Source organism: Sorex araneus, chromosome 3 (assembly GCF_027595985.1).
Source record: "Sorex araneus isolate mSorAra2 chromosome 3, mSorAra2.pri, whole genome shotgun sequence".
In the NCBI taxonomy this organism is placed as follows: domain Eukaryota; kingdom Metazoa; phylum Chordata; class Mammalia; order Eulipotyphla; family Soricidae; genus Sorex; species Sorex araneus.
This window is the reverse complement of record NC_073304.1, coordinates 151,165,120-151,189,924: the sequence shown is the minus strand read 5'-3', so window position 1 is coordinate 151,189,924 and position 24,805 is coordinate 151,165,120. Positions and strand designations below refer to the sequence as shown.

The 24,805-nt window shown below is 45.6% G+C and overlaps 1 protein-coding gene across 5 annotated transcripts in view; it reads right to left on the bottom strand.

Annotated features, from left to right (window-relative positions):
• Positions 1–24,290, bottom strand: part of THEM4 (thioesterase superfamily member 4) — a 57,170-nt gene extending 32,880 nt beyond the window's left edge. For all 5 annotated transcript variants that reach the window (XR_008629154.1, XR_008629155.1, XR_008629156.1 and 2 more), the window contains exons 1-4: positions 24,115–24,290; positions 16,756–16,933; positions 8,188–8,347; positions 6,952–7,062 (exon numbers count right to left, since the gene is read on the bottom strand). Coding sequence is in view for 2 of the 5 variants with exons in the window: in XM_055130699.1 (XP_054986674.1) it covers positions 6,952–7,062; positions 8,188–8,347; positions 16,756–16,933; positions 24,115–24,204 (539 nt within the window). In the remaining 3 variants the exon portion in view is untranslated. The remainder of the gene's footprint in view (positions 1–6,951; positions 7,063–8,187; positions 8,348–16,755; positions 16,934–24,114) is intronic.
• Between the last annotated feature and the right edge of the window lie 515 nt (positions 24,291–24,805).

Here is a 24,805-nt window from a genome sequence, read left to right as displayed (position 1 = left end):
AAGGCCCCTCTCTACACGTTTGGACGAGCCTCACACATGAAGGAACTGGCAGGGGAACCCAAGTGTGTGGGACCCAGGGCTGAGACCTCCAAGGCTGCTCGGATCGGGACTGGGCCTGCTCCACCCAGATTTCCCACTTCCCAGTAGCTAGGCAGTCAGGCCCAAGGACTGCCCCTAGCACCGTGTAATCCCACCAACGGCCAACATCCAGAGACTATAAAACCAAGCTCCCAGAAGGAGACATCTTATAGCCTATTTCTCCGTCTGGGAGAACCTGGCAAACTACTGGGAGTTACCTGCCCACATGGGAGAGCCTAGCAAGGTCCCCATGGTGTATTAATATGCCAAAACCAGTAACAAGCTGGGTCTCATTCCCCTGAACCTGTAAGAGCCTCCAGTATGGCATTGTTTGAAGGACGAGTAGAGAGAGGCTTCTAAAATCTCAGGGCTTGCGAGAATAGATGACTGGTTCAAGAAGCTTTGGTATATCTATATAATGAAATACTATGCAGCTGTTAGAAAAGATGAAGTCATGAACTTTGCATATAAGTGGATCAACATAAAAAGTATCATGCTAAGTGAAATGAGTCAGAAAGAGAGGGACAGACATAGAAAGATTGCACTCATCTGTGGAATATAAAATAACAGAGTAGGAGACTAACACCCAAGAATAGTAGTATATAATACCAGGAGGTTGGCTCCATGGCTTGGAAGCTGGCCTCACATTCTAGGGCAAAGGTAGCCCGGATGGAGAAAGGGACACCAAATAAAATATGGTTGGAGATCCCGTGCGGGAAGGGAGATGCGTGCTGAAAGTAGACTAGAGACTGAACACGATGGCCACTCAATACCCCTAACGCAAACCACAACACCCAAAAGGAGAGAGAGAACAAAATGGAATGCCCTGCCACAGAGGCAGGGTAGGGTGTGTGGGGGGGATGGGATTGGAGGGTGGGAGGGATACTGGGTTCACTGGTGTTGGAGAATGGACACTAGTGAAGGGATGGGTTCTCGAACATTGTATGAGGGAAACACAAGCACGAAAATGGGTAAATTTGTAACTGTACCCTCACGGTGACTCACTAATTAAAAAAATAAGTAAATTAAAAAAAATCTCAGGGCTTGGATGAATGGAGACATTTCTGAGACTGCTCGAGTAATTCGACGATCAACGGGATAATGATGATAATAATGATATATGTACATCACGAATCATGAATCACGAAATCCCCGTTAACTGTCCATTTCTCGAGTGGGCTCAGTAACCTCTCCATTCGTCCTTTCCCTGAGATCTTAGAAGTCTCTCTCGACTCGGCACTCCCAACGATGTCGCACTGGAGGCTCTTTCAGAGTCAGGGGAATGAGATTCATCTTGTTACTGGATTTAGCATATGAATACACCATGGGAAGCTTGCAAGTCTGTCCCATGTGGGCAGGAAACTCTCAGAAGCTTGCCAGTTTCTCCCAGAGGAAGAAGTAGGCTACAAGATATCGCGCAGCCTCAAAGCAGCCACGTGCTTCTGGGAGCTCACTTTTAAGTCTCTGGATGTTAGCCGTTGATGGAATTACACACACCTGGGTTCCTCTGCCGGTACCTTCATGAGTGAGGCCTGTCCGAACATGTGGAGAGGGGCTTCGAGCATGGCTGTAGCTAGGTTCCGGTGGTCTTCGGCCACTGGGAGCTCTGCTGAGAGTGGGGAGGGAAGCTGGAGCCCATCCCCTCCGAGGGACCCCGGGGAAGACAGCCAGGCCTGCAGGCAAGAGACTCTCTGCATCGCTCTCTTCTGGGAGCTCGATTTTATGTCTCTGGATGTTAGCAGTTGATGGAATTACACACACCTGGGTTCCTCTGCTGGTACCTTTATGCGTGAGGCCTGTCCGAACGTGTGGAGAGGGGCCTCGAGCATGACTTTAGCTAGGTTCCGGTGGTCTTCGGCCACCAGGAGCTCTGCTGAGGCTGGAGAGGGAAGCTGGAGCCCATTCCCTCTGAGGGGCCCTGGGGAAGACAGCCAGGCGTGCAGGTAAGAGACTCTCTATATACAAGTTATATATATGTATATATATAACTTCCTTAAGGTAGTTAAATATTTAGAATCTGTGACTGTAAAAATTTCTTGTTAAGAAGTTGTCTTTGAAGTATGTTTAGTGGGAAAATTGCTATACCTAATCTGGTTGACATTTTTTTAATAGTACCTTTTTTTGTTGTTATTTTTTTTCTTTTTTTATTGAATCACCATGTGTAAAATTACAATGTTTTCAGGTTTAAGTCTCAGTTATACAATGCTCAAACAACCATCCCTTCACCAGTGCACATATTTCACCACCAAAAAAACTCCAGTATACCTCCCATCCCCCCAACCCCCGCCTGTGTAACTGATAAATTTCACTTTACTTTCTCTTTACTTTGGTTACATTCAATATTTCAACAAAAAAACTCACTATTATTGTTTGGAATTTCCCCCCTAGAATCAGACCTGCTGAAAAGGAAGCATTTGGTAATTTGTTTTCCACTGCTGAGAATGAAGAGATTATGAGGTCGAGTGGCCACTACTGCGGTTTTGGATTTCTGTATTTTAGTAACTAAGTCCAGGGAAATTTCTTCAAGAAATTGGATCATTGCAAGCTTGTACCTCTCATTTGTGTCCTCATAAGATGGTGGTCGCCACGCCCTCCCCCCCGCCCCCCCCCCGGCAAGGAAAAGGCGAGAGAGAAAACCCTTTCCCCTCCTGGGCAGGCATGGGGCCACGGCTTAGTTCGCAGTATAGAGACATTTCTGCAAGAAGATGCCGGCACCAAAAGTAGTTTAGCTGGCCTCTGGAATCATGCTTGCACAGCTGCGGAGAGGCCGCACATGTGCAGCCTCTGGGATCACATCTCGGCGGAGAGCCAATAGTAACTTTTGATGTAGAAATATATATATTTTCTATACAAAATATTTTCCAGTTCAGTTAACTGGATTAATCCTTTGAAAATACAGAGTAGCATTTTGTTGTTCTTTTCATAACATAATTTTGTGTATTAAAAAACTTTGGATACAAAATTAGGAAATGACAGTATTTTAATCTCCCTAGTCCATTTGTATTTGAATTTTAGTTCTCAATTTTTAAAAATTTAGTGATCCTTGCGTTAATAAGTTCTGAGTGCAAGGGGTGATCCCTGAGCTCAGAGCAGAGTAGAATGAGAGTGAGAGAGCGAGAGAAGGTGAGGAAAGAGCGAGATAGTGAGAGCGAGAGAGAGTGAGAGAGAGAGAGAAAGAGAGAGCAAGAGAAAGCGAGTGCCACACAGACTAGTTCTGGGACAAGGAGATAATAAAAGGGCACACTAGCACCACTTGGGGTGGAGGTCACTGAGATCCTTTAGGGGATTTATGAGGTTTAAACTAATTTCATAGTAAAACCAACTTTTTCCTTTTTCTATATCACTTGTATCACTTGTTATCCCATTGATTGATTTGGTTGAGCAAGCGCCAGTAACTTCTCCATTCGTCCCTGTCACATGCTAGTGTAGCCCAATGGCGTCTGCTCACTCCAGGAACATGAAGAGCCTCAAACCGTTTATTCAGGGTCTTGGTGAAGAAGTCTGACCATCTTGTAGGTAGGTGGCCATGCGGTCTGTTGACATTCCGTGGAATCCAGTCAGTAATAGCTCTAGTCCAGCGATTGTCTCTGAATCTTATTATGTGTTCAGCCTGTCTGATTTTTGATGCCTTGGCAAATGAGACAGCATCCCTGATTCTTCATCGTCGACAGAAGTCGGAACTCCGGATTCCTTCTCTCACTTGGGTAGAACGTGATACTCCAAGCATAGCTCTTTCGATTCCTCTTTGGGATACCCGAATAGTGTTCTCATCCTATTTTCACAGGACCCAGGTCTCTAAGGCATATGTTAGTGCTGGAAGAATGGTGGAGTCGAAAAGATGTGCCCAGAGCTGGAAGTTCTTCATCCTCTTAACTACTTCTTTGACGCTCTTGAAGGCATTCCACACTGCTCTCTTTCTCCTGCGCAGTTCCAGTGCCAAGTCGTTCCTCATCTTGAGTTCTCGACCCAGGCACACATAGCTGTTGCATTCGGAGATGTTCATTGTGTTTGAGAGCAAATGGAACGTCAGGAACTAGTTTGTTTTTCATGAACATTGTCTTGGTAAGATTTAGCTGCAGTCCGACTTTCCACACTCGCGGTCGAAGTCGGCTAGCATTTGTGTGGCTTGGCTAATATTTGATGTTATCAGAACAATGTCATCAGTGAAGTGGAGGTGGTGTATTTGCTGACCATCCATCTTCATTCTTCACTCCCATTCCTTCCCATTCCAGTCGTCGCATGATGTTCTCAAGGGTGGCACTGTAGAGTTTCAGTGAGATGGTGTCACCCTGCCGAACCCTTCTCTTTACGTTGATGGACACTTCTTTGTAGAATGGTGAGATCCTGGTGATGAATCCGTAATACAGCTTGTGGAGGATCTTGATGTACTGAGTTTGAACGCCCTGTTTGGCTAGGGCTTTGATGACCACTTCAGACTCAACACAATCAAAGGCCTTCTTTAAATCAATGAACCTTAGACAGAGCAGCATCTTGAACTCTTGCGAGACCTCAATGAGTTTGGTCACCGTGTAGATATGGTCGATTTTTCTGAATCCTTTTTTTGAACCCAGCTTGCTCGCATGGTTGTCCTTTGTCTAGTGTTCTGCCTATTCTATTCAGGATGACTCAAGTGATCAACTTGTAGACAATGGACAACAGGCAGATTGGGCAATAGTTGCTGATGTTGTGGATGTCTCCCTTCTTGTACAACAGGATGGTCCTGCTGGTTTTCCATTGGGACACAACCTTGCATTCAGACAGGTAGTGTGTGAATAGCCGAACCAGTGTATTGACGAGTACTGGTGGCAGATTCTTCAGGTGTTTGGGTCTGACCATGTCTGGACGGGGTGAAGTACGCTTCTTTACCAATGAAATGGCATGCCGGATTTCAGAAGGGAGAAATACACACACACACACACACACACACACACACACACACACACACACACACACACACACATATATATATATATATCAGTGGTTTTCTTGGTGTAATGTGCTTTCTAGAGGACAGAGGATATTATGTCCACCCAGGCATCATTCTGAATGTTAGTATCCAAAAAGGTAGTGAAAAAGGCTTGAATATGTATGGAATGAGACAGAGAAAGACTTAGACAAGACTTGATACCCCTGTCAGGACTGTAAGGTTTTTTTATCTGCCCAAGTATGGAGGTGGGTGAGCTGACAGTGAAGAGAAGATCCTGTGGGTTTACATCCACGGGCAATGCAATTTTGATGGGGTGGCTCTATCACTACTGCACAATTTTCCTAGGCACCTCGAACTTTTTTCCCTAAACCGAAAGGCAAAGAACTGTTAGGAAACAAATAATGCAGAAAGTGCAACTGCGGGGATGCGGCTCGGCGGTGTAGCACATGCCTAAATGCACAAGGTCCTTGGGGCCAATAAAACCAGCAAAACAACCCAAACAGCAGTTGTGCCCTTGACCTGAGCGGCTGAAAATAGTGAGCCATTGACCTGAGTGGCTGAAAATAGTGAGCCAGAAAGATGGTGTATCCTGAAAACAAACTTCAAGGAAGACTCAAGACCTACTTCTGCCCAGGGAGACGGAATGTCTGCCTGTGAAATGGGAAGCATTTAATTTTAGATAAGGAGTAAATGGAGGCACAAAATTCATGAGCAAGTCACAGAGATGACAACTATATGGGAAGCACTAAACTGTGGAAAGGTGAAGCTCTGGAAAGTGCCTTCGATTCGGCGTGGGAACCTTGGCTCCAACAGTGCCCTGGCCCTGACATCCAGGCTGGCGTTCCAGCATCTTAAAGACAAAACTCTCAACCCGTCGATCTCTAGGCTGACAGCCCAGAACCTACAAATCTGGCTCATCACAAATGGCTTCTTCAGAGTCTGATATGATTACTGGGAGCCCAGAGAGGGTATAAGAATATCCCACCTTCAGGAAACTGGAAGTATGGACACCTCTAAGGAACGGTCCATGGGGCTGGACAGACAGCTAAGGACAGGGTGCAGGCTCTACGTGCAGGTTCCACCCCCAGCCCTGCCTGGTCCCTTGAGTATTGCCGGGAGTGAGCCACAAGCACAGAGCTTGTAGCCCTCAAGACCACAAAGTATGGCTGAAATAAAAAGAAACAAACGAATCAAATCTAGAATACAAACAATTTTGATAAGTGTGAGCAATATAATACATTTTGAAATAACAGATAATTTTGTATTTGAGACATTTAGAGGAAACTATCATACTAAGCTGGTTATTTTACCTATTATGTAATAACGTTGGATACTTCTGATTTTGATCTCATTGCAAACATAAACATTACATTGCAAACATTGCATTGCAAACATAAACAAAAAAACCAAATATTATGTCTGGCTGAGAATTACTTATAGCAAAGAGACATGGATCAGAAACTATAGCAGCGACTGGATAATTTTGGTTAGTTCTGTTTTAGTTTGGGGCCACACTGAGCTGTGCTTAGGGGTTCCTCCTGGCTCTGCACTCAGGAGTTACTCCTGGCACAGCTCAAGGTACCACATGAAACGCCGGGGATCTGGGGCTGGAGCGATAGTACAGCGGGTAGGGCATTTGCCTTGCAAGCGGCCGACCCGGGTTCGATTCCCAGCATCCCATATGGTCCCCCTGAGCACCCCAGGGGTGTGACCCAAAAAGCAAAAAAAAAAAAAAAAAAAAAAAGAAAGAAAAAAAGAAACGCCGGGGATCGAACCTGTGTTGGGTGCGTGCAAAGCAAGAAGCACCCTACCCATAGTACTACTGCTCCACCCTAGAAGTCTCCTTTTGCAGGACGAAGAGATCAACTTGAGTTGGCTTCTTCCTCTTCCCTGCCGGGGTTGGCTGTCAAGAGACCACCCATCCCTCCCACAATGCCATCGCTTACTTTTTATAATTGATGTTGAGATTGGCGGTCATGACAATCCCTCCAGCCATGAGTGCCGATGCACCAACAGTCGCATCGATCATGGTGGCAATGGCACCTCCGTGTAGGAACCTAGTTACAGAAGGAAAGAGAGCAACATATTTCAGATGTAAAATGATCACACTCATTTCTGGGATATAAAAAACATAGTCTGAGACTAATACCCAAGGACAGTAGAAACAAGGGCCAGGAGGACTGGTTCATGGTTGGAAGCCTGCCAAAAGGTGGGACAGGCAGCTAAGACAGAGAAGGGACCACTATGACAATGATACAATCACTCTGATCACTCTACACAAGAACTGAGTGCTGAAAGAGGTAAAGGGCTATTACTGAATGATAACCTCTCAGTAGCTGTATTGCAAAGCATAATGCCCCAAAGGGAGGGGGTAACGGGGAGGGAGGGAGGGAAAGAAAGAGGAAAAGTGTCTGCTGTATAAGAAAGCTGGTTGGGGGGCAGGAGCTGGACTTTGGTGGTGGGTAAGTGTGCTGGAACACTGTTACATTGTATGACTGAGATCCAATTATGAACAACTTTGTAACTGTGTCTCTCACAGTCATTCAATTAAAAAAATAAGAGAGGGACAAGTTTGCAAAAGTTCTAAAGGGGGGCCAGAGAGATAGTACAGCAGGTACAGCAGGTAGGATGCTTGCTTTGCATGTGGCTGACCTGGGTTTGATCCCCAGTAACTCCATAGGGTTCCATGAGCACTGCCAGAAGTGATCCCTGAGCACAGAGCCAGGAGTAAGTCCTGAGCACAGTTGGGTATTACTGCCCCACCTATGCCACCCCCAAAGCAAAAAACAGGTATTTATGAAGAGATAGTGCAGCTCTTTGTAAATACTGTTTACAAAGGTAAGGTACTTTCCTTGCACACAGTTGACTCAGGCTTGATTCCCAGAAATCCCACAGATCCCTGAGCACAGAGCTAGGAGTAAACCCTGAATGCTGCTGGGTGTTGCTCCTCCCCTCCCCCCCAAGATAAGAAATTCATTTTTTTTTTTTTTTGCTTTTTGGGTCACACCCAGTGATGCTCAGGGGTTACTCCTGGCTTTGCACTCAGGAATTGCACCTGGCGGTGCTTGGGGGACCATATGGGATGCCGGGGATCGAACCCAGGTCGGCCGTGTGCAAGGCAAACGCCCTACCCATTGTGTTATCGCTCCGGCCCCAAAATTCATTGTTTCTTTCATTCTTACCCAGGGGCACCTTGCAGGTAAGGGCCTCCTTGAAACAAGCAGACCGTCCTTTTCTCAGCCTCTTTGTGGAACATCACATATTCAAAACCCAGGCCCTCCTGAAAGCTTCTGGTGAAGAGCTGGGCAAGTGATGTTTGTTCTTCCTTCATAAACTTCGCGTCTGCAGGGAGCAAGGCAGATGGACACGGGCCGTAAATTGTGAGAAACAACCACAGCTGTGAGATCACTCACCGTGGATGACAGCCAGGTAAAGAAAGCCAAGGAAGGGGTGAGTTCCCAGCAGAATGAAGGATCTGTGTTCCTGAAAAACTATTCTCAAGCTGTGTGAAAATGATAAAATGCATTAATAAGTTTGCCAATCAACTGGCAGGACAGTACCAATTGTGTCTTAGTTTTATTAGAAATTAAGGTTTCTTTAGTGTTAGAAATTCTAATTAATGTATGGAATTAAGCTACTAGAAAAATTAAGGGACAAAACTTTGCATATTAGAAAAGTAGAATATGTGTTTTTATTTATGTTTGGTTTTTTATTTAATGAAATTTACTTAGAAAGACGTGAGGGGAGAAGGAAGGAGGAATATATGTTCATGAGAGAAAGGAAGCTGGAGAGAGCCAAAAAGTAGGATATATTTTTAGTTGAAAAAAATTTTGGTGCAGGAGCAATAGTACAGTGGGGAGCAGTGGGAAGGGTTTTGCCTTGCACATGGCCAACCTGGGTTCAATCCCTGGCATCCCATATGGTCCCCTGAGCCTGCCAGGAATGATTCCTGAGTGCAGAGCCAGGAGTAACCTCTGAGCTTCTCTGGGTGTGGCTCCAAAACCAAAAATAAACAAATCAAAAAAAACAAACAAATGCCTGGCCAGAGCCATCCTACAGCTGGTAGGCACTTACCTTGCATGCAGCTGACTCAGGTTCGATCCTCAGCACCCATTGCTTCCCTGAGCCCTGCCAAGAGTGAGCCCTGGTGCACAGCCAGGAATAAGCTCTGGCTTTTTGGAGTGGATTTCTGATGTGGCCCGAAAAACAAAACAAAAAAGTGAGGACACCAAGATATGTCTTTTGTAAAGGAAAAAATAAATTTTGTAATAACTGGTTTTGGTGAGAAATAGAAGAAAAAAGGACAAACCGAGTGGATAAAATGAAAAGGAAGAATATAAAGGGAGAGTAGAATAAAATGGAACAATTTATTTTCCTCCAGGGCATCTGTTCTCTCGACCTAAGCCTCAGCTGCCCTTACTTCCTAGCATCCCCAAAGCAGGGTCCCCGACGCGGGACGAGAAGGACCCAGGGCAAGCGGTGAGTTGTGTGCTACCCTGGCATCGAGATGGGCCTGGCCAAAGTGCCTAATGCTTAACTATAAGTTAAGAGCTTGATCATGGACAAATGCTGTCATGATCCAAACAGTGATAACTAGATTCGGACCCTGCTAGGGTGAGGAATGATTAATCTGGCCTGAGTGCTGTGGTCTGAGTCTGTGGCAAGATGTTTCCAGGAGAGATTCCATACAACTTTGGAACGCACACATTAGTAACTCTCTATTAATACACTCTATGGACTTTAAGCCAGACTTCCTTTTGGCTGGGCGGGTGCTGCACTGGCGCTGCACAGGTCCACCCCAGCCACGCTGGAGGACACTCCTGCATAGAATCTCAGGCTTGTAACCAGTGTGCTCCCTCCTGGGCTCAAAGCATTACTTCCTATGGACAGTGTTTTGCACATAACATTATATATCTAATAAGCCTATGCAGTTCAACATCTCTCCTTTGTGTAGAGACAGAACAATTATAGGTCCTCCAGGAAAACCCCAAAGCTTTCGAGGCCAAAAGGCCTCATTTAAATCTTGATTTGGGATGGGGCTAGAGAGATAGTACAGTGGGAATGGTGCTTGCCTTGCACTCAGCCCACCTGGGTTCCATCTCAGGCACTCCAAAGGTCCCCGGGGACCATCAGGAATGAACCCTGAGCACAGAGCCAGGAGTGACTCTGGAGCACTACCATGTGTGACCCCCCAAATCCAAACCCAACTAAACCAAAAATCCCTCTTACCAGATCTCTAACAGTGGTCATTTAAAAATATTTTTGTTATTTTTATTTATTGTTTTACTCTGACGCTTTTACCAAAAATGCTTTGTCTTGAAAGCAATTCATGGAAAAAACTGTTAAGCACAGGTTTTGACTTTTCTTTTTGGGGAGTGCTGGGATGGAACCCCAGTTCTAATACATTTAAGCAAATAATCTACCACTGAACCACATAACTGGAGGAAAGCTGTGCACAGGGCATCAGGAGTGAAGAGACCGAACCCAGAGCCTTTCAACCACTGTGCTCTCTCCAGGCCCAAGGAAAACTTTCTCTAACTTTAGGATCGTATCACTGAACTGGGTAAGAGTATACAGAAATCTAAAGGAAAAATGGATTTACAAAAGTGATTTTTGTCTGCTCCCACCCTCTACTCCCTCCTCCCTGAAATCAAGCAGACTAAGAATTACAGGGGAATGAGTGACCTGATCAGGATGGTAGTTTCTGGTGGCTTAGGGAGGTAAAAGAAGATGGGACACAACCAATGGGGGTTGGGATGCTTGGGAGATCATTTTTGGTATACCAGGGATAGAAACAGGGTCCACTGTATTCGAGTAAATGTCTTATCCCCTCTATCCCTATCTCTCCACCCAAGTTTAAAAATCTTGTAACTTTTAATGCTTTTTTCTTGAAACATTGCTGACTTAATTTTTAAAAATATTTTTTAAATTATGATGCATTTTAAAAAACTGAATCTCCATGAGATGCACAGTTACAAAGCTGTTTATGATTGGGTTTCAGTCATACAATGTTCCATCACCCATCCCTCCACCAGTGTACGTTTCCCACCACCAATGTCCCCTGTATCCCTTCCGCCATTACCCTCATCCTTCCCCCCCACCACCCAACCCAGTCTGTCTCTACAGTAGATACTTTCCTTCTTGCTGTCACTCTCTCTTTCCTTCTGGGCATTATGATTTGCAATACAGGTACAGAGAAGTTATCATGTTTGGTGCTTTATCTACTGCCAGCATGCAGTTCTGATCCAGAGTGATCCTTTCCAACTATCATTATCATAGTGGTTCCTTCTCTATCCCAACTCCTTTCTCCCCCCGTAAGCTTCCAACCACGGACCAATCCTCCTGGCTCTTCTTTCTATTGTCCTTGGGTATTAGTCTTATGCTAATATCCCACAAATGAGTGCAATCATTCTATACTGCTGACCATTTAATTTTTTTTTTCCAGAATTAAGACTTCTTTCACTTTTAAGCTGTACCTTGCAATTTGGTGAAGTATACCTTTGTAAACAATTGAAATAATTTATATCTCCCCCTGATTCCCTCAGAATCTAGTAAATCTTATTTAGTATTAGGGTTTTGTTTTTGTATTTTTTTTGCCATACCCCAAGGGGTTTGGGGGCTTCTCCTAGCTTGGCATTGGAGTATTCTATGGTGCAGGATGGACCCTGAACTTCCTTCTTTTTTTTTGCGTCACACCCGGCGATGCACAGGGGTTGCTCCTGGTTCTACACTCAGGAATCACTCCTGGCGGTGCTCAGGGGACCATATGGGATGCTGGGATTCGAACCCGGGTTGGCCATGTGCAAGGCAAATGCCCTACCCGCTGTGCTATTGCTCCAGCCCCTGAACTTCCTTCTGAGCCATTTCCCTGGCCCTTTAGTATTTTCACAGTGACAGTTTTCTGAGGAATGTGTTCTTTTTTTTTTTCTTTGTTTTTTGCTTTTTGGGTCACACCCAGCAATGCACAGGGGTCACTCCTGGCTCATGCACTCAGGAATTACCCCTGGCGGTGCTCAGGGGACCATATGGGATGCTGGGAATCAAACCCGGGTCGGCAGCGTGCAAGGCAAACACCCAACCCACTGTGCTATCACTCTAGCCCATAGAATGTGTTCTTATGTACACATTTTGTATGGTAGGAAAGAAGCTAATAGAGGCTTTAAAAAGAGCTGAATAGTATTAATAGGCTTATTATCATGTCTACACAAAATTGGTTTATTAATTCTCTATTATGGGGAAGGAACTCACAAATTTAATTTTCTATTTAAATGTTCATAATCATCAGTTTTCAGTTTTATGATTGTTGTGTGTCTGGGCCACATCTGGCAGTGCTCAGGGGTTACTGCCAGCTCTGTGCTCAGGGGTTAGTTACTCTTGGTGGGACCATGTGATGCTGGAGATTGAAGCCAGACCTCCCACATGCAGAGTTTGGCCTCATGAGCCATCTCTCCCACCTTCCAGACATTGCTCAGGGAGCCAGGGGTCAAGCAGGTTGGGCAGTCTATTGCTTGAGCCTGAGGGTGTGAAGCAGCCTCCCAGGCTGTGAACCACTAGGGCTAGACCAGGAGAAACTCCACAGGGTCGGTAATGGAGAGACTAAAATGGGATCCGTTATGGACAAGTGCCTCTAACTCCTGTGCAATCTCTCTAGACCCTTCAAATCATTCTTTTAAATTTTGGATCACACCAGTGATGCTCAGGGGTTACTCCTGGCTGTACACTCATGAATTAGCCCTAGCGCTGCTAAAGGGGACCATGTAGGATGCCCAAGATTAAACCGTGGTTAGCTGTGTGCAAGGCAAACATCCACCTGCTGTACTATCATTCCAGCCCCCATGATTCTTTTTTTTTTAAATTAATGTTGGAGTCCTGCTATTTATTCAACCATTGATTAAGCTGATTGAATGAACTCCACATTACTTTTAAAAATTTTTTTAATTGAATATTCATGAGATAGACCATTACAAAGCAGTTCATAATTGGGTTTCAGTCATACAATGATCCAGCACCCATCCCTCCGCCAGTGCACATTTCCCACCACCAGTGTCCCGTTTTCCTACCACCATCCCCCAACACCCCACCCCACCCCCAGCCTCCCTCCATGGGAAGCACTCTCCTTCTTGCTCTCTCTCTCCTTTTTCCTTTTGTGCATTATGGTTTGCAGCACAGGTGCTAAAAGGCCATGGTGTTTGTTCAGGGAATTCAGTATTTTTTATTGAGACAGTATTGGAGTAATGCTTTTCAATTGGGTGGCAGCTTTAGGGTGTGGGTGTTACAACCGAGGCTTCCAGAAGTACAGGGAGGTAGGGGGAGGTAGCCCATCCCGACCCTAAGAAAGCCTGGAGATTTCAGTCACAAAACCCACATACCCAAATTTTCAACAGATTATATCTTGGTGAGATCCATCCTGAGACCATGGAGTCAGGCCAGGGGTATGGAGGCAATTTTGGACTGTGGAAGCAAGCGGCTGTCAGGGGCTCTGCTTGGGTGGGCACCAGACTAACCCGCCCCCTCTGATTTACCCCAGTCTGTTCAGCCATGTGAGGGTCCAAGATTAACTGTGGCTCTTCATCTCTTTCAAGATTTATCTATGGGTCTCTGAAATAAGGTCAATAAATGAGCTTGTATAGCTGAGCCTGACGTGGTTTGTGGACCTGGCTCCCATATACTAACTTTTGGCCATTTAATTTCTTGCTAAAATTGGCCCCTAGTTGTTGGGGTCTGGTCAAAGGCACAGGGGCAATTTGGGGGTATCAGGAAGGCTGAAGGCACCATCAGGCTGCTGATGCAATTGCCCCGCAGGTTCAGGTTGACCTGCTGGTGGCACCATATCCCTGGGCCCCCCATAATTCTTAATATACATGCTATCACCTAGTGCAAAGTAATTTGGTTCAATTCAAATGAAACAGGCAGTGAAATTTCTCTGTAATAAGCCTACTGCTTCATTTTTTTAAAAACTAATTTGGCAGGGAGGGGTTGGACCACATGTGGAGTGCTTGAAGAACCATGCAGTGGCAGGGCTGAACCAGGGTCAGCCAAGTAAAAGGCAAGCGCCTTAACTTCCGGACTATGTCTCCGGTCCCTTCTCTGCTTCATTAAAATGGCTTCACTGATGTCAGTTTTGGAATCACTATTTAAAAAAAAAATCTGTCTTGCAAACTAATGCCAGACAACTTGATAGAAACTTTACATAGTGATAATATTGTGGGGAAAAATGTATCTTACAAAATATATATTATTAAGTGAAAGAAATCAATATGAAAAGGCTATGAGGGATCTTCCTTCTCAAAAGAGTGAGTCAGCCTAGAGTAGGGACTCTTCTGGTGAAATATCACATTGGTAGGGACCTCAAGGCCCCATGGCATTGGGAAGCCTATTATTATTACTTAAAGAATATGGATTCTTTTACGTTCAGAGCAGTGAAAGTACTCAAGGCTGAGACACAACATCTAACCTTTGCCCTTTACCTAATCATAGAGGCAACTGTTCTCATGTTTTGGGGGTTTGTTTTTGGGCCACACCTAGGGATGCGCAGGCTTACTCTTGGCTCTGCACTCAGAGATCACTCTTGGCAGGCTCAGGGGACCATATGTGGTGCCAGTGATGGAACCCCAGTCAGGAATGTATAAGGCAAACGCCTATCTGCTATACTATCACTAGCTCTGTTTTCATTTTTTGTGATGAAGAAGAATGTAGTTGGAGGGGTATTACCATCCAGACAGGCATAGGTTTACTGGTGAACATGCCCTCCTTTCATTTTTGAATAAAAGATAAAGTAATCCCCTCCTTGCCTTTGTAAAGATTTCTCCTAGACTCTCCAGGTAATATTTTTGGGGGGGTACTCTTAAGCAGTGCTCAGGGGGTCTATGGGATACTTGGCCTGGCTGTGTGGGAGTGATGTCTGGTGATACATACTGGAGAAACCAAGGACACCCCATCAGTGCTGAGAAGCACATGTGGGCCTTGTGTAATTTAGGTATGTGCTCTAGTTCTTTGAATATGTCACTAGCATGACACCCCAGATCTTTTTTTTTTTTTGCTTTTTGGGTCACACCCAGCTATGCACAGGGATTACTCCTGGCTCTGCACTCAGGAATTACTCCTGGCAGTGCTCAAGGGAACATATGGGACGTTGGGAATCAAAACTGGGTTGGCCATGTGCAAGGCAAATGCCCTACCCGCTGTGCTATCGCTCCAGCCCCTCAAATCTTTTTAAAACACTTTTATATTGCCTATCCCATTTTACTTTATTTAGAATTTACAACCATGTAGGTCTAGAGAGACAGTACAGCAAGGAGGGAACTTGCCTTATACATGGCTGACCTGGCTTTGATCCCTGACATCTCATACGATCCCTTGAGCATTGCCAGGTGCATTCCTGAGTGCAGAGCCAGGGGTACCCCCACCCCACCCCCCCCCGAAAAGAATTATAATCATATAAATTCCTCATATATATGTGAGTAGAACCTCGTGTGTGTGTGTGTGTGTGTGTGTGTGTGTGTGTGTCCCGATAATACATATGTTCTGAAAAAGGCAAAAGCACAGAGACAATAAGATTGGTGGTTGCTGAGGGTTCAGGGGCAAGGAAGAAGGAATGAGGGAGTGCAAAGACAATTTTAGGACAGTGAAACCATCTCGTGATACCCTGGTGATAGATACATGTCATGATACATTTGCCAGAATCCAGAGAAAGTATAATACAAATAATGAACCCTAATGTAAACAATGGACTATAGCTATTAATGATATATTAACACTGACTCATGGTAATAAATGTAATCTCTACTATAAGATGCTAAAAATAGAGAAGCTAAAGGAATACATGGCAATTCCAAACTTTCTACTCATTTTTTGTAAGCCAGACCTACTGCTTAAAAAAAAAAATTGAGGGGATGGAGCCATAGTACAGTGGGTAAGGTGTTTGTCTCACATGGGGCTGACACAGAGGGATCCCACCCCATATGATATCTCAAGCTCTGCCAGGGGGTGATTCCTGAGTACAGAGGCTGAACATTGCTGAGTGTGGCCTCAAAATTAAATTTAAAAAAATCTTATTCAAACACACATAGGATAGAAATCACATTGATTGAAGTTAAGGTTGGTTTCCTTGGCATTCAAGAGGTTTTTGTTTTGCTGGTGGTAATTGGGAGGTGCCAAAATCAACCCAGGGCCTCGCACATGCAAAGCAAACACCCTACCACATAGTCACATCTTCAGTACATCTCCGGAGTTTAGAGTCTGGGGGGCGAGGGGGTGACCTTAGTGTCCTGAGCTTCTTAGGGTGACAGAACCATGGAGCAGATTAAGTGATAAATTGAGACGAATGGTATCAGACCTAAGACAGAGAGGAAATGAGGCAGGAGGAGCAAGGCAGCTCACTGGGGATCTATTTCCACCCCCTGGGCTGGGGACAGTTGACTCTGAGTTTCTTGTGGGTTTTTTTTTCGGGGGGTTGGGGGATGCTATGGACCACACCTACCTGTGTGTGGGGGGGGGTGGGGGGGACATGTGGTGCCGGCTGCATGTAAGCCAGAACCTTAACCCCATACTCCGGGCTATGTCTCCATGGTGGAGGATAGTATTCACATTCTACCATACCATGCAAAATGTCTGAGATTTTGGGCCTCTGAAACATGAGAACATAACAACCCTCTGCTCTCTATGGCCTTCTTTTTCAAGAGTGTGCTGTGATTAAGTCCTTCTCACCTACTGGCCATTTAAATATTCTTTTTCATAGTGTAGGACCTTACCAAGAAAATAGGTTCTGAAGCTCTCTTCACGCTGAGTATCAAATGAAGACAGACGCTCCCAAGAGCCGTCTTCACATTTCTTCATGAACTGCTCAAAGAGGAGTTTCAAGTCCTGGTTCCAGCATTTGTTGGGGAGAGAACGGTCCTTCGGTGTGACTTTCTCAGAAGAAAATGACCTCTGAAAGAAAGTGAGGGAGAGAAGAATGATGGGAAGCACAGCTTGTTTCATAGATGTGCTCTCCTAAACACCATCATCCGCGACTATCTTCTCACAATCTTTCCTTTTCCCAGAAACAAAAAGGAGAGGAAACTATTTCCTTTTTAGATTTTTTGTTTGTTTGTTTGTTTTTTGGATCACACCCAGCGATGCTCATGGGTCACTCCTGGCTCTGCACTCAGGAATTACCCCAGCCGTGCTCAGGGGACCATATGGGATGCTGGGAATCGAACCTGGGTCGGCTGCGTGCAAGGCAAATGCCCTACCCACTGTGCTATCACTCCAGCCCCTCTTTTTTAGATTTTTTAATTGATTCACTGTGAGATAGATCTTTACAAAACTGTTCATTTAGGTTACAACTGTTCATATTAGGTTACAATCGTACAGTGTTTCAACACCCATCCTTCCACCAGTTTACATTTCCCAGCACCAGTGTCCCCAGTTTCCCTCCCATCACCCTCTGGTCCCCCAGTCTGTCTCTGTGGCAGGCACTTTTCTTCTCTCTCTTTCTTCCTCAAAATGAGGAAACATTTTGGACAGGAAGCAAATTTCAAGAGGTCAATCTTGTGGGAAATGTTAGACTGACAGTGGATGAATGAATATAGCTTTAATTATCACCCCACCAACTACTGGCAAATAGCATGAAGTCCAGGCCTGGACACTCCCTTCTTTTTACAAACCTTAATCAAACACAAGCGGACCAGGTGCTGGAGCTAAGGTGAGAGGAAGAAAGATATTTTCCTTCATGTAAAGAGTACGGTCAAAAGAGGCTGGAGATAGTACAGTGCACAGGGTACTTGCCTTATGCTAGGACCACCTGGGTTTGATCCTCAGAACCCCATATGGTTCTCTCATACTGCCAAAGTGATCCTAGAGTGCAGAGTCAGGAGTAAGTCCTGACTTCTGATATGTTTGGCCTCCCAAACCCCAAACAAACAAATAAAACCTCCAAGTCAAACAAAAACGTGCAGTCTGAGCCCACGGGAGGAGTACTGTCCCACTGAAAATCCAGGGGTTCTCTGCCTGAAGGTTTACTACACAGTTAGAAAACGAGTGTGCTGCAGTGCCAAGGCAGGTCAGCAGAATTCCCAGAAGCCTTGCTGCAACCATATGAAGTGGGCACTGATGATGATCTTTGGTTTGGTTTGGTTTTGTAAGTGCTCAGAGCTTTACTCCTGGCTTTGCACTCAGCGATCACTCCTGGGAAACCCTATGGGGTACCGCCCATTGAACCAGGTTGACTGCATGCAAGGCAAGTGCCCTATCTGCTATACTGTTGCTCTGGCCCCAGATGATCTTTGTTTTTATAGATGATGAAACTGATGCTTAAGATAAGCTGAGTTGCAGACCTTCTGGTCAGGGCCACACTGTGGGAAGCCTCACCCTCAGAGGGTCAAGCTGACCATCTGAGCTCAGTTAGCTCTCAAAGTCAGGAGTATTGGTGTGTCAGACCATGGTCATGATAGGTGAGATAGCAGGAAGGAGCAGCGCTGGAGCCACAGGGCCTGTCTAGAGGTGATTTGGGTGACCCAGGTGAAAAATATGAATGTATAAAGAAGAATGTGGCTACTTTTTAGATAAGAGAAAAGCTGGAGGAATAGAACAGCAGCGAGGGAGATTGCCTTCCACCAGAGTTCCATCCCTGGCATCATATGTGGTCCCTGAGTGCAGATTCAGGAGTAACACAGAAGCATTTCCGGTCGTGGCCCCCAAATGAAAAGGACTATTGGGGAGACTTCTCCCTTCTAGGTGGCCTTGTTCCTCCTGTCTCGTTCCCTGGCCAGAGAGGCTGCCAGATTTCTTCTGGGGACTCCACTGGATTTCCGCTGACATCTGTAGCACCACCCTAAGAAGTGTCTGGACATAAATAGCACTTGCCCAGCCCAACCCTAGTGAAAAAAAATAGTAACTCAGAACTTGCCCAATCTCTAGAGGGAGGCTTCTGCACAGTTTCAAAAGGCCCAAAGAGCACCAACTTAAAAAGGATTCAAATAGAACACCACCAGGACACAGGGTAATCAAAATGTAAAAACCAGAGATAAAGAACTACTGAAAGCATCAAGAGAGATGGATTTTTTGTTTCCTGATCTATCCAGCTACTTTTAATTTTAGCCATTTGCTGCTCATAGGAAACCTAAATTCACAGGATAAATCAGGCTCAGAGTGAAAGGATGGGAAAGAGTCATACAAGCCAGTATTAGGGGGGGAAAGAGCTGGGACACATATCAGACCAAATATCGTTCAATCAAACAAAAAGTATTTTGATGGAGCAGGGAAAGTGCTTGTCTTGCATGCGGCTGACCAGGGTTAGATCTCCAGCATCCCACCTGGCACCCCAAGCCTGCCATGAGTGATTCCTGAGTGCAGAATCAGAAGTAACCTCCTGAGTGCAGAATCAGAAGTAACCTCAGGTGTGGCCTTTCCACACCCCCCCAAAACATGTAATTTAAGATAGGGGTTATGCCTAGCTCTGTACTCAGGGATCAGTCCTAACAGTAATCAGATGGGATGTTGAGGATCAAACCGGGTCAGCTGCTTTCAAAGAACCTTAGCCATTGTACTACCTCTCTGGGCCCAGGAAGTACCAACTCTTGTTTTTGTTGTTGTTTTTTAATTAAATCACCGTGAGATACACTTGCAAAGCTTTCATGTTTGAGTTTCAGTCATACAATGATCAAATAGCCATCCTTCTACCAGTGCATATTCTCCACCACCAATGTCCCCAGTATACGCCCCCCTCACTTTCCAACCCTCCCCCTGCCTCTATGGTAGACAATTTCCCCCATACTCTCTCTCTACTCTTGGGCATTATGGTTTGCAATATAGATACCTAGGAGCTATCACATTTGGTCCTTTATCTACTTTCAGCACACACTTCCCATTCCAAATGATTCCTTCAACCATCATTGTCTTAGTGATCCCTTCTCTATTCTAGTTGCCTTCTCCCCCAGTCATGAGACAGGATTCCAACTATGGAGCAATATTCCTGGCCCTTGTGTCTACTGTCCTTGAATGTCAGTCTCATATTATGTTATTTTATATTCCACAAATGATTGCAGTCATTCTGTGTCTGTCCCTCTCTTTCTGACTCATACCAGCTAGTGTGATACTCTCCATGACCATCCACTTATAAGAAAATTTCATAACTTCATCTTTCCTAACAGCTGTATAGAATTCGATTGTGTAGATAAGTACCGACTCTTATCAACACATATGTACCTACAATGGATCATGGAAGTTTATAAAGCTGCCTATCTAAAGAAACACAATGATGAAAATACAAAGTAGTGGGGGATTTCAACACTCTTCTTCCACCACTAGACAAATCAACCAAACAGATTATCAGTAAAGATACAACAGCCTGAAATGTACCATACAGGTGTCTTCATAAGATGAAGCACTCACAAGATCTATAAAGATCTATAAAGCACTCACAAAGCTCAACAAAAAATTCCAACAACTCCGTACAAGAATGGGGAGAGATGAAAAGACACTTCCCAAAGAAGATATACAGACGGTCAATAGTCATATGAAAAAGTGCTCATCATCATTTATAACTAGTGAGACGCAAATCAAAATAACAATGAGATATCATCTCATACCAGAGAAAATGGCATACACCAAAAAGCCTGGAAACAGTCACTATTGGCACAGTTGTGGTAAGAAAGGAACCCTCGTCATTTACCATGGCTGGGAATGTCATCTGGTTTAACTTCTATGGAAAGAATAGGAACGTTTCTCAAAAAAAATTTTTCCATGTAAGACCCAGTGATAACCACTTTATAGCAGCTACCCCTAAGTATTAGCTCAAAAGGATATGCACACACCTATGTTCCTCACAGTGCATAGTACAACAGTCAAGATACAGACACAATGCAAATGCTCAACTACGCATGAATGGATCAAGAAGCTGTGGTCAATATACTCAAATGGAACTCTATGCAGCTATAAGAAAGAACAAAATCATGCCATTTGCAGCCACATGAATGGCACTAAAGTATATTATCTAAGTGAAGTCAGTCCTAAGGAAAAGGGCTAAATGCAGAATGATTGGTTCTCATATGTAGGATGTAAAGATATTTAAAGGGAGCAGCAACAAATGACCAAGGGCAACAGAACTGAAGAGCTGGTCCAAATAACTGATAGTGGGCTTTGGTGGAGGGAAATAGGCACTCTGGTGGGGTATGATGGTCAAGTGCTGTAAGCAAGAAATCATTATGTACTAAAAAGCACAGTACCTGAAAAAAGTTTTTTTTTTTTTTTTTTTTTTTAAAAAAAAGGATTGTTGGGCTGGAGCAATAGCACAGCGGGTAGGGCGTTTGCCTTGCACAAGGCTGACCCGGGTTCGATTCTCAGCATCCCATATGGTCCCCTGAGAACCGCCAGGGGTAATTCCTGAATGTAGAGCCAGGAGTAACCCCTGTGCATCGCCGGGTGTGACCCAAATAGAAAAAAAAATAATTAAAAAAAAAAGATTGTTGGAGAGGTGCCAGAGATAGGCCAGGAGGAAAGATGCTTGCTTTGTCTACAGGCAATTAAGGTTCAATCCCTGGCACCACATATAGTTCCCCACTAGTCAGCACAACTTCTAAGGGCAGGGCTAGGAATAAGCCCTGAGCACTATCAGGCATGGCCCCAAATTGCCCACCCCTACTCCTAAAAAGGGCTGATGGAATGGTTCAGGAGTTGAATCAGATAGGGAAGAATGAAAACATGAATTAATAGCTAGTAAGGTGACTGGAACCAAGAGATGTGCAACATGATGGATAATGGAAGAGGCCTGGAAGAGGCCTGGAAGAGTCCAGAGTCTGGCTTTGAAGATGAGAGTGGAGAGAAGAGACGGTTTTGGTTTTTGCTTATATGTTTTCATTTTTTTGGAACACTCAATGATGCTCAAGGCTTATTCCTGCCGCTGCACTCAGGGATCACTCTTGACAGGCTCAGGGACCATATAAGGTGCTGGGGACTGAATCCAGATTAGCTACATGCAGGGCAAGTACACCCCCCATCTCTTCAGCCTCAGTTTTGGCTCATGTTTGTGTGCTTGTCAGGAGGCAGAGAGGAGCACAACTCTTCATTTCAGTCTGAGGCATGTTGATTTAGGACCCCCAGGTGAACACTGTAATATGGTGAGAAATAAAAATAATGAATGTGGGGCAGGGAGATAGCTTGAAGGGCTAGTGTGCATGCTTTGCATGCATGAAGACCAGGTTCCATCTCCAAGAAACTTCATGGGAGTATCTCCTGAGCATTCCCAGATGTGACCTTAAAACTAATAATAAAATAAAATTCACTGAAATAATGAATATTGCAAATCAATGAGCAATGGGATGACAGTGATACAGTGATACAGTGAATGAATATTGGGGGCTCAACGAGCTGGGCATATGCTTTGCATGCAGAAGGCCTGGGTTCAATCCCAAGCACCACATGGTTCCCTAAGCATTCAGGAATGAATCCCAAACTCTGCATCAGGAGTAACCCCCACCCTCCAACAACCAACAAAAACCTAAAACAAATGCTTTCATGCAAGAAGAACTAAGAGATATTTTAAATAAAGGCCCTTGTAAATTTAGGAAGTAGGCTTTATACAATAAACATGTTAGAAACGCCACTGATCCAAGTAGAACAAAGGCCTTGCTTGGTCTTTGGTTATGTGTCTTTCACATGGGACTTGTGAAGTTATGACTTTCATGGGACCACCTTCAAGATTAAGTTCCTAAGGAGAAAATGACAAAGCCCATAATTATAACTATTAGGCTTTCTTAAGGTAGATTACAAGGCACCAAACATATAATTAAAGAAATTACCTTTGTTGTGAGATCAGTACAGGTCATTTTCTTTCCCCATTACAAGATGATACAAGATTACTAAGAAGTTCCCACTTGCTCTGTAAGGGCTGTTTGCAGTTCTTGCTCAATACAGAGTCTGTCCCTTCGTTCTTCCATGTAGAATATCATACATACGTTCTTTAATCTTGCAAGTTCATTCCTTTCTTCCACTCCCATGCTAGAAAATGAGTCTTTTTTTTTTTTTTTTTTGAGGGTGGCTTATTTTAGTCACTCCTCAGAGGTAATACTTGGTGGTGCTGGAGAGAATGGGGCAGTGCCTTGGGTCCAACTGCAGTGCGAGCTGCAGGCAAGGTGATTGTCTTATTCCTAGTGTTTCTTTCTGTCTCTGTCTTTCTGTCTCTCTCTCTCTGGGCAAATTCTGAGATACCTTGAAAGGAATGTTTCTTCCAACCATCAATGAAATGCACGGCACGTTCTTGGGTTCAGCTAACATTAAATGAATACATCCATGCATCGAAACACTGGGATACAAGAAGAGGCAACACTTACTCATTACTAGCCCCTGGTTCTGCCATTCAACACTTTCTCGCGTTATTAAAATCCTATATGATAACCTTGGGCTGGAGCGATAGCACAGCGGGTAGGGCGTTTGCCTTGCACTCAGCGGACCCGGGTTTGAATCCTCTGCCCCTCTCTGAGAGCCAGGCAAGCTACCGAGAGTATCCCGCTGGCACGGCAGAGCCTGCCAAGCTACCTGTGGTGTATTCTATATGCCAAAAACAGTAACAAGTCTCACAACGGAGACGTTACTGGTGCCGGCTCGAGCAATGGGATGACAGTGATACAGTGACTGATGATAACCTTTAAAGATGTGAAGGCTCTAGAGAGGCGGTACAGCGGGTAGGGCATTTGCCTTGCAAGTGGCCAACTCGGGTTCGATCTCCTGAGCCCCGCCAGGAGTGATTCCCTGAGCACAAGCCAGGTGCAAATCCTGAGCCCCGCCAGGTAGTGGCCCCCAAACAAAATTAACAATAAAGATGTGTAAATTGCCTGAGAGGGGGAGGATTCCGGCAAGCCGAGGACAATCATAATCAGCCCTCGCAGGAGACCAGGCTCTTGCAGGCGGCTCCGACCGCGCGGGGTCAGGCCGTCCGTGCTTGCCGTGACCTTGCTCCGAGGCGCTCTCTTCACCGACGCGCAGCGGACCGGCGTCCAGCACCACGAGCCGCTGAAAGCGCCGCAGACGCGGCTCGCGCCTCCGCCCTGGACCGTGGCATCCCGCCCGCGGCGTCACAGCCCCGAGAAAACGGACCCATCCCGCAGCACTCCCGCGCCGCCGCCGCCACTCACCCGCGGGTCCCGCTCGAGCAGGTGCGCGCCGTCCCGCGGGCCGCGCAGGGCCCGGAGCGCGCCGAGGCGCCCGGCGCAGAATCTCAGCATAGCCGCGGGCCCTGGCAGCTACGCCCGCTCGGCTCGCGCCAGTCCGCCCGCGCGCGCCGCCTTTAAGGGCCGGGGCGGAGCCTCGGCCGCCCCGCCGGAAGACCGCCCCCTGCCCCGCCCCCCGCCACTTCCGGGCGAGGGCTGGGTCGCCCAAGCCCGCGATCGCATGCGCCTCCCCCCTCCCCCAAAAATAACATCCTTGATTGTTAACATTCCTGGGGCCACCCAGAGCTAGGACAGAGTGGGAAGGCGCGAGCAAATGCAAATTCCCTATCACCCTCTTACGGTCCTTGAACCCGTGAGCATTGCATACACACACACACACACACACACACACACACACACACACACACACACACAAACCAAATGGGGGCATTCTCCGCAGTGCCCAGGGACACGTGGGCCACTTGCAGGGCAGCGCGGGGGCCACACGGGGCTTCCGCAGTATATGCAGGGCATATGTTCTACTACTTGAGCCGAGTCCTGGTCAGGCAAGTGAGTTCTTAAACTCTGTTACAGTATGTAGACTTAAATTTACTTACATTGATTCAGAAGTGTGAGACTGGGGAGGGAGATAGTGCGGGAGATGCAGCATTTTGCC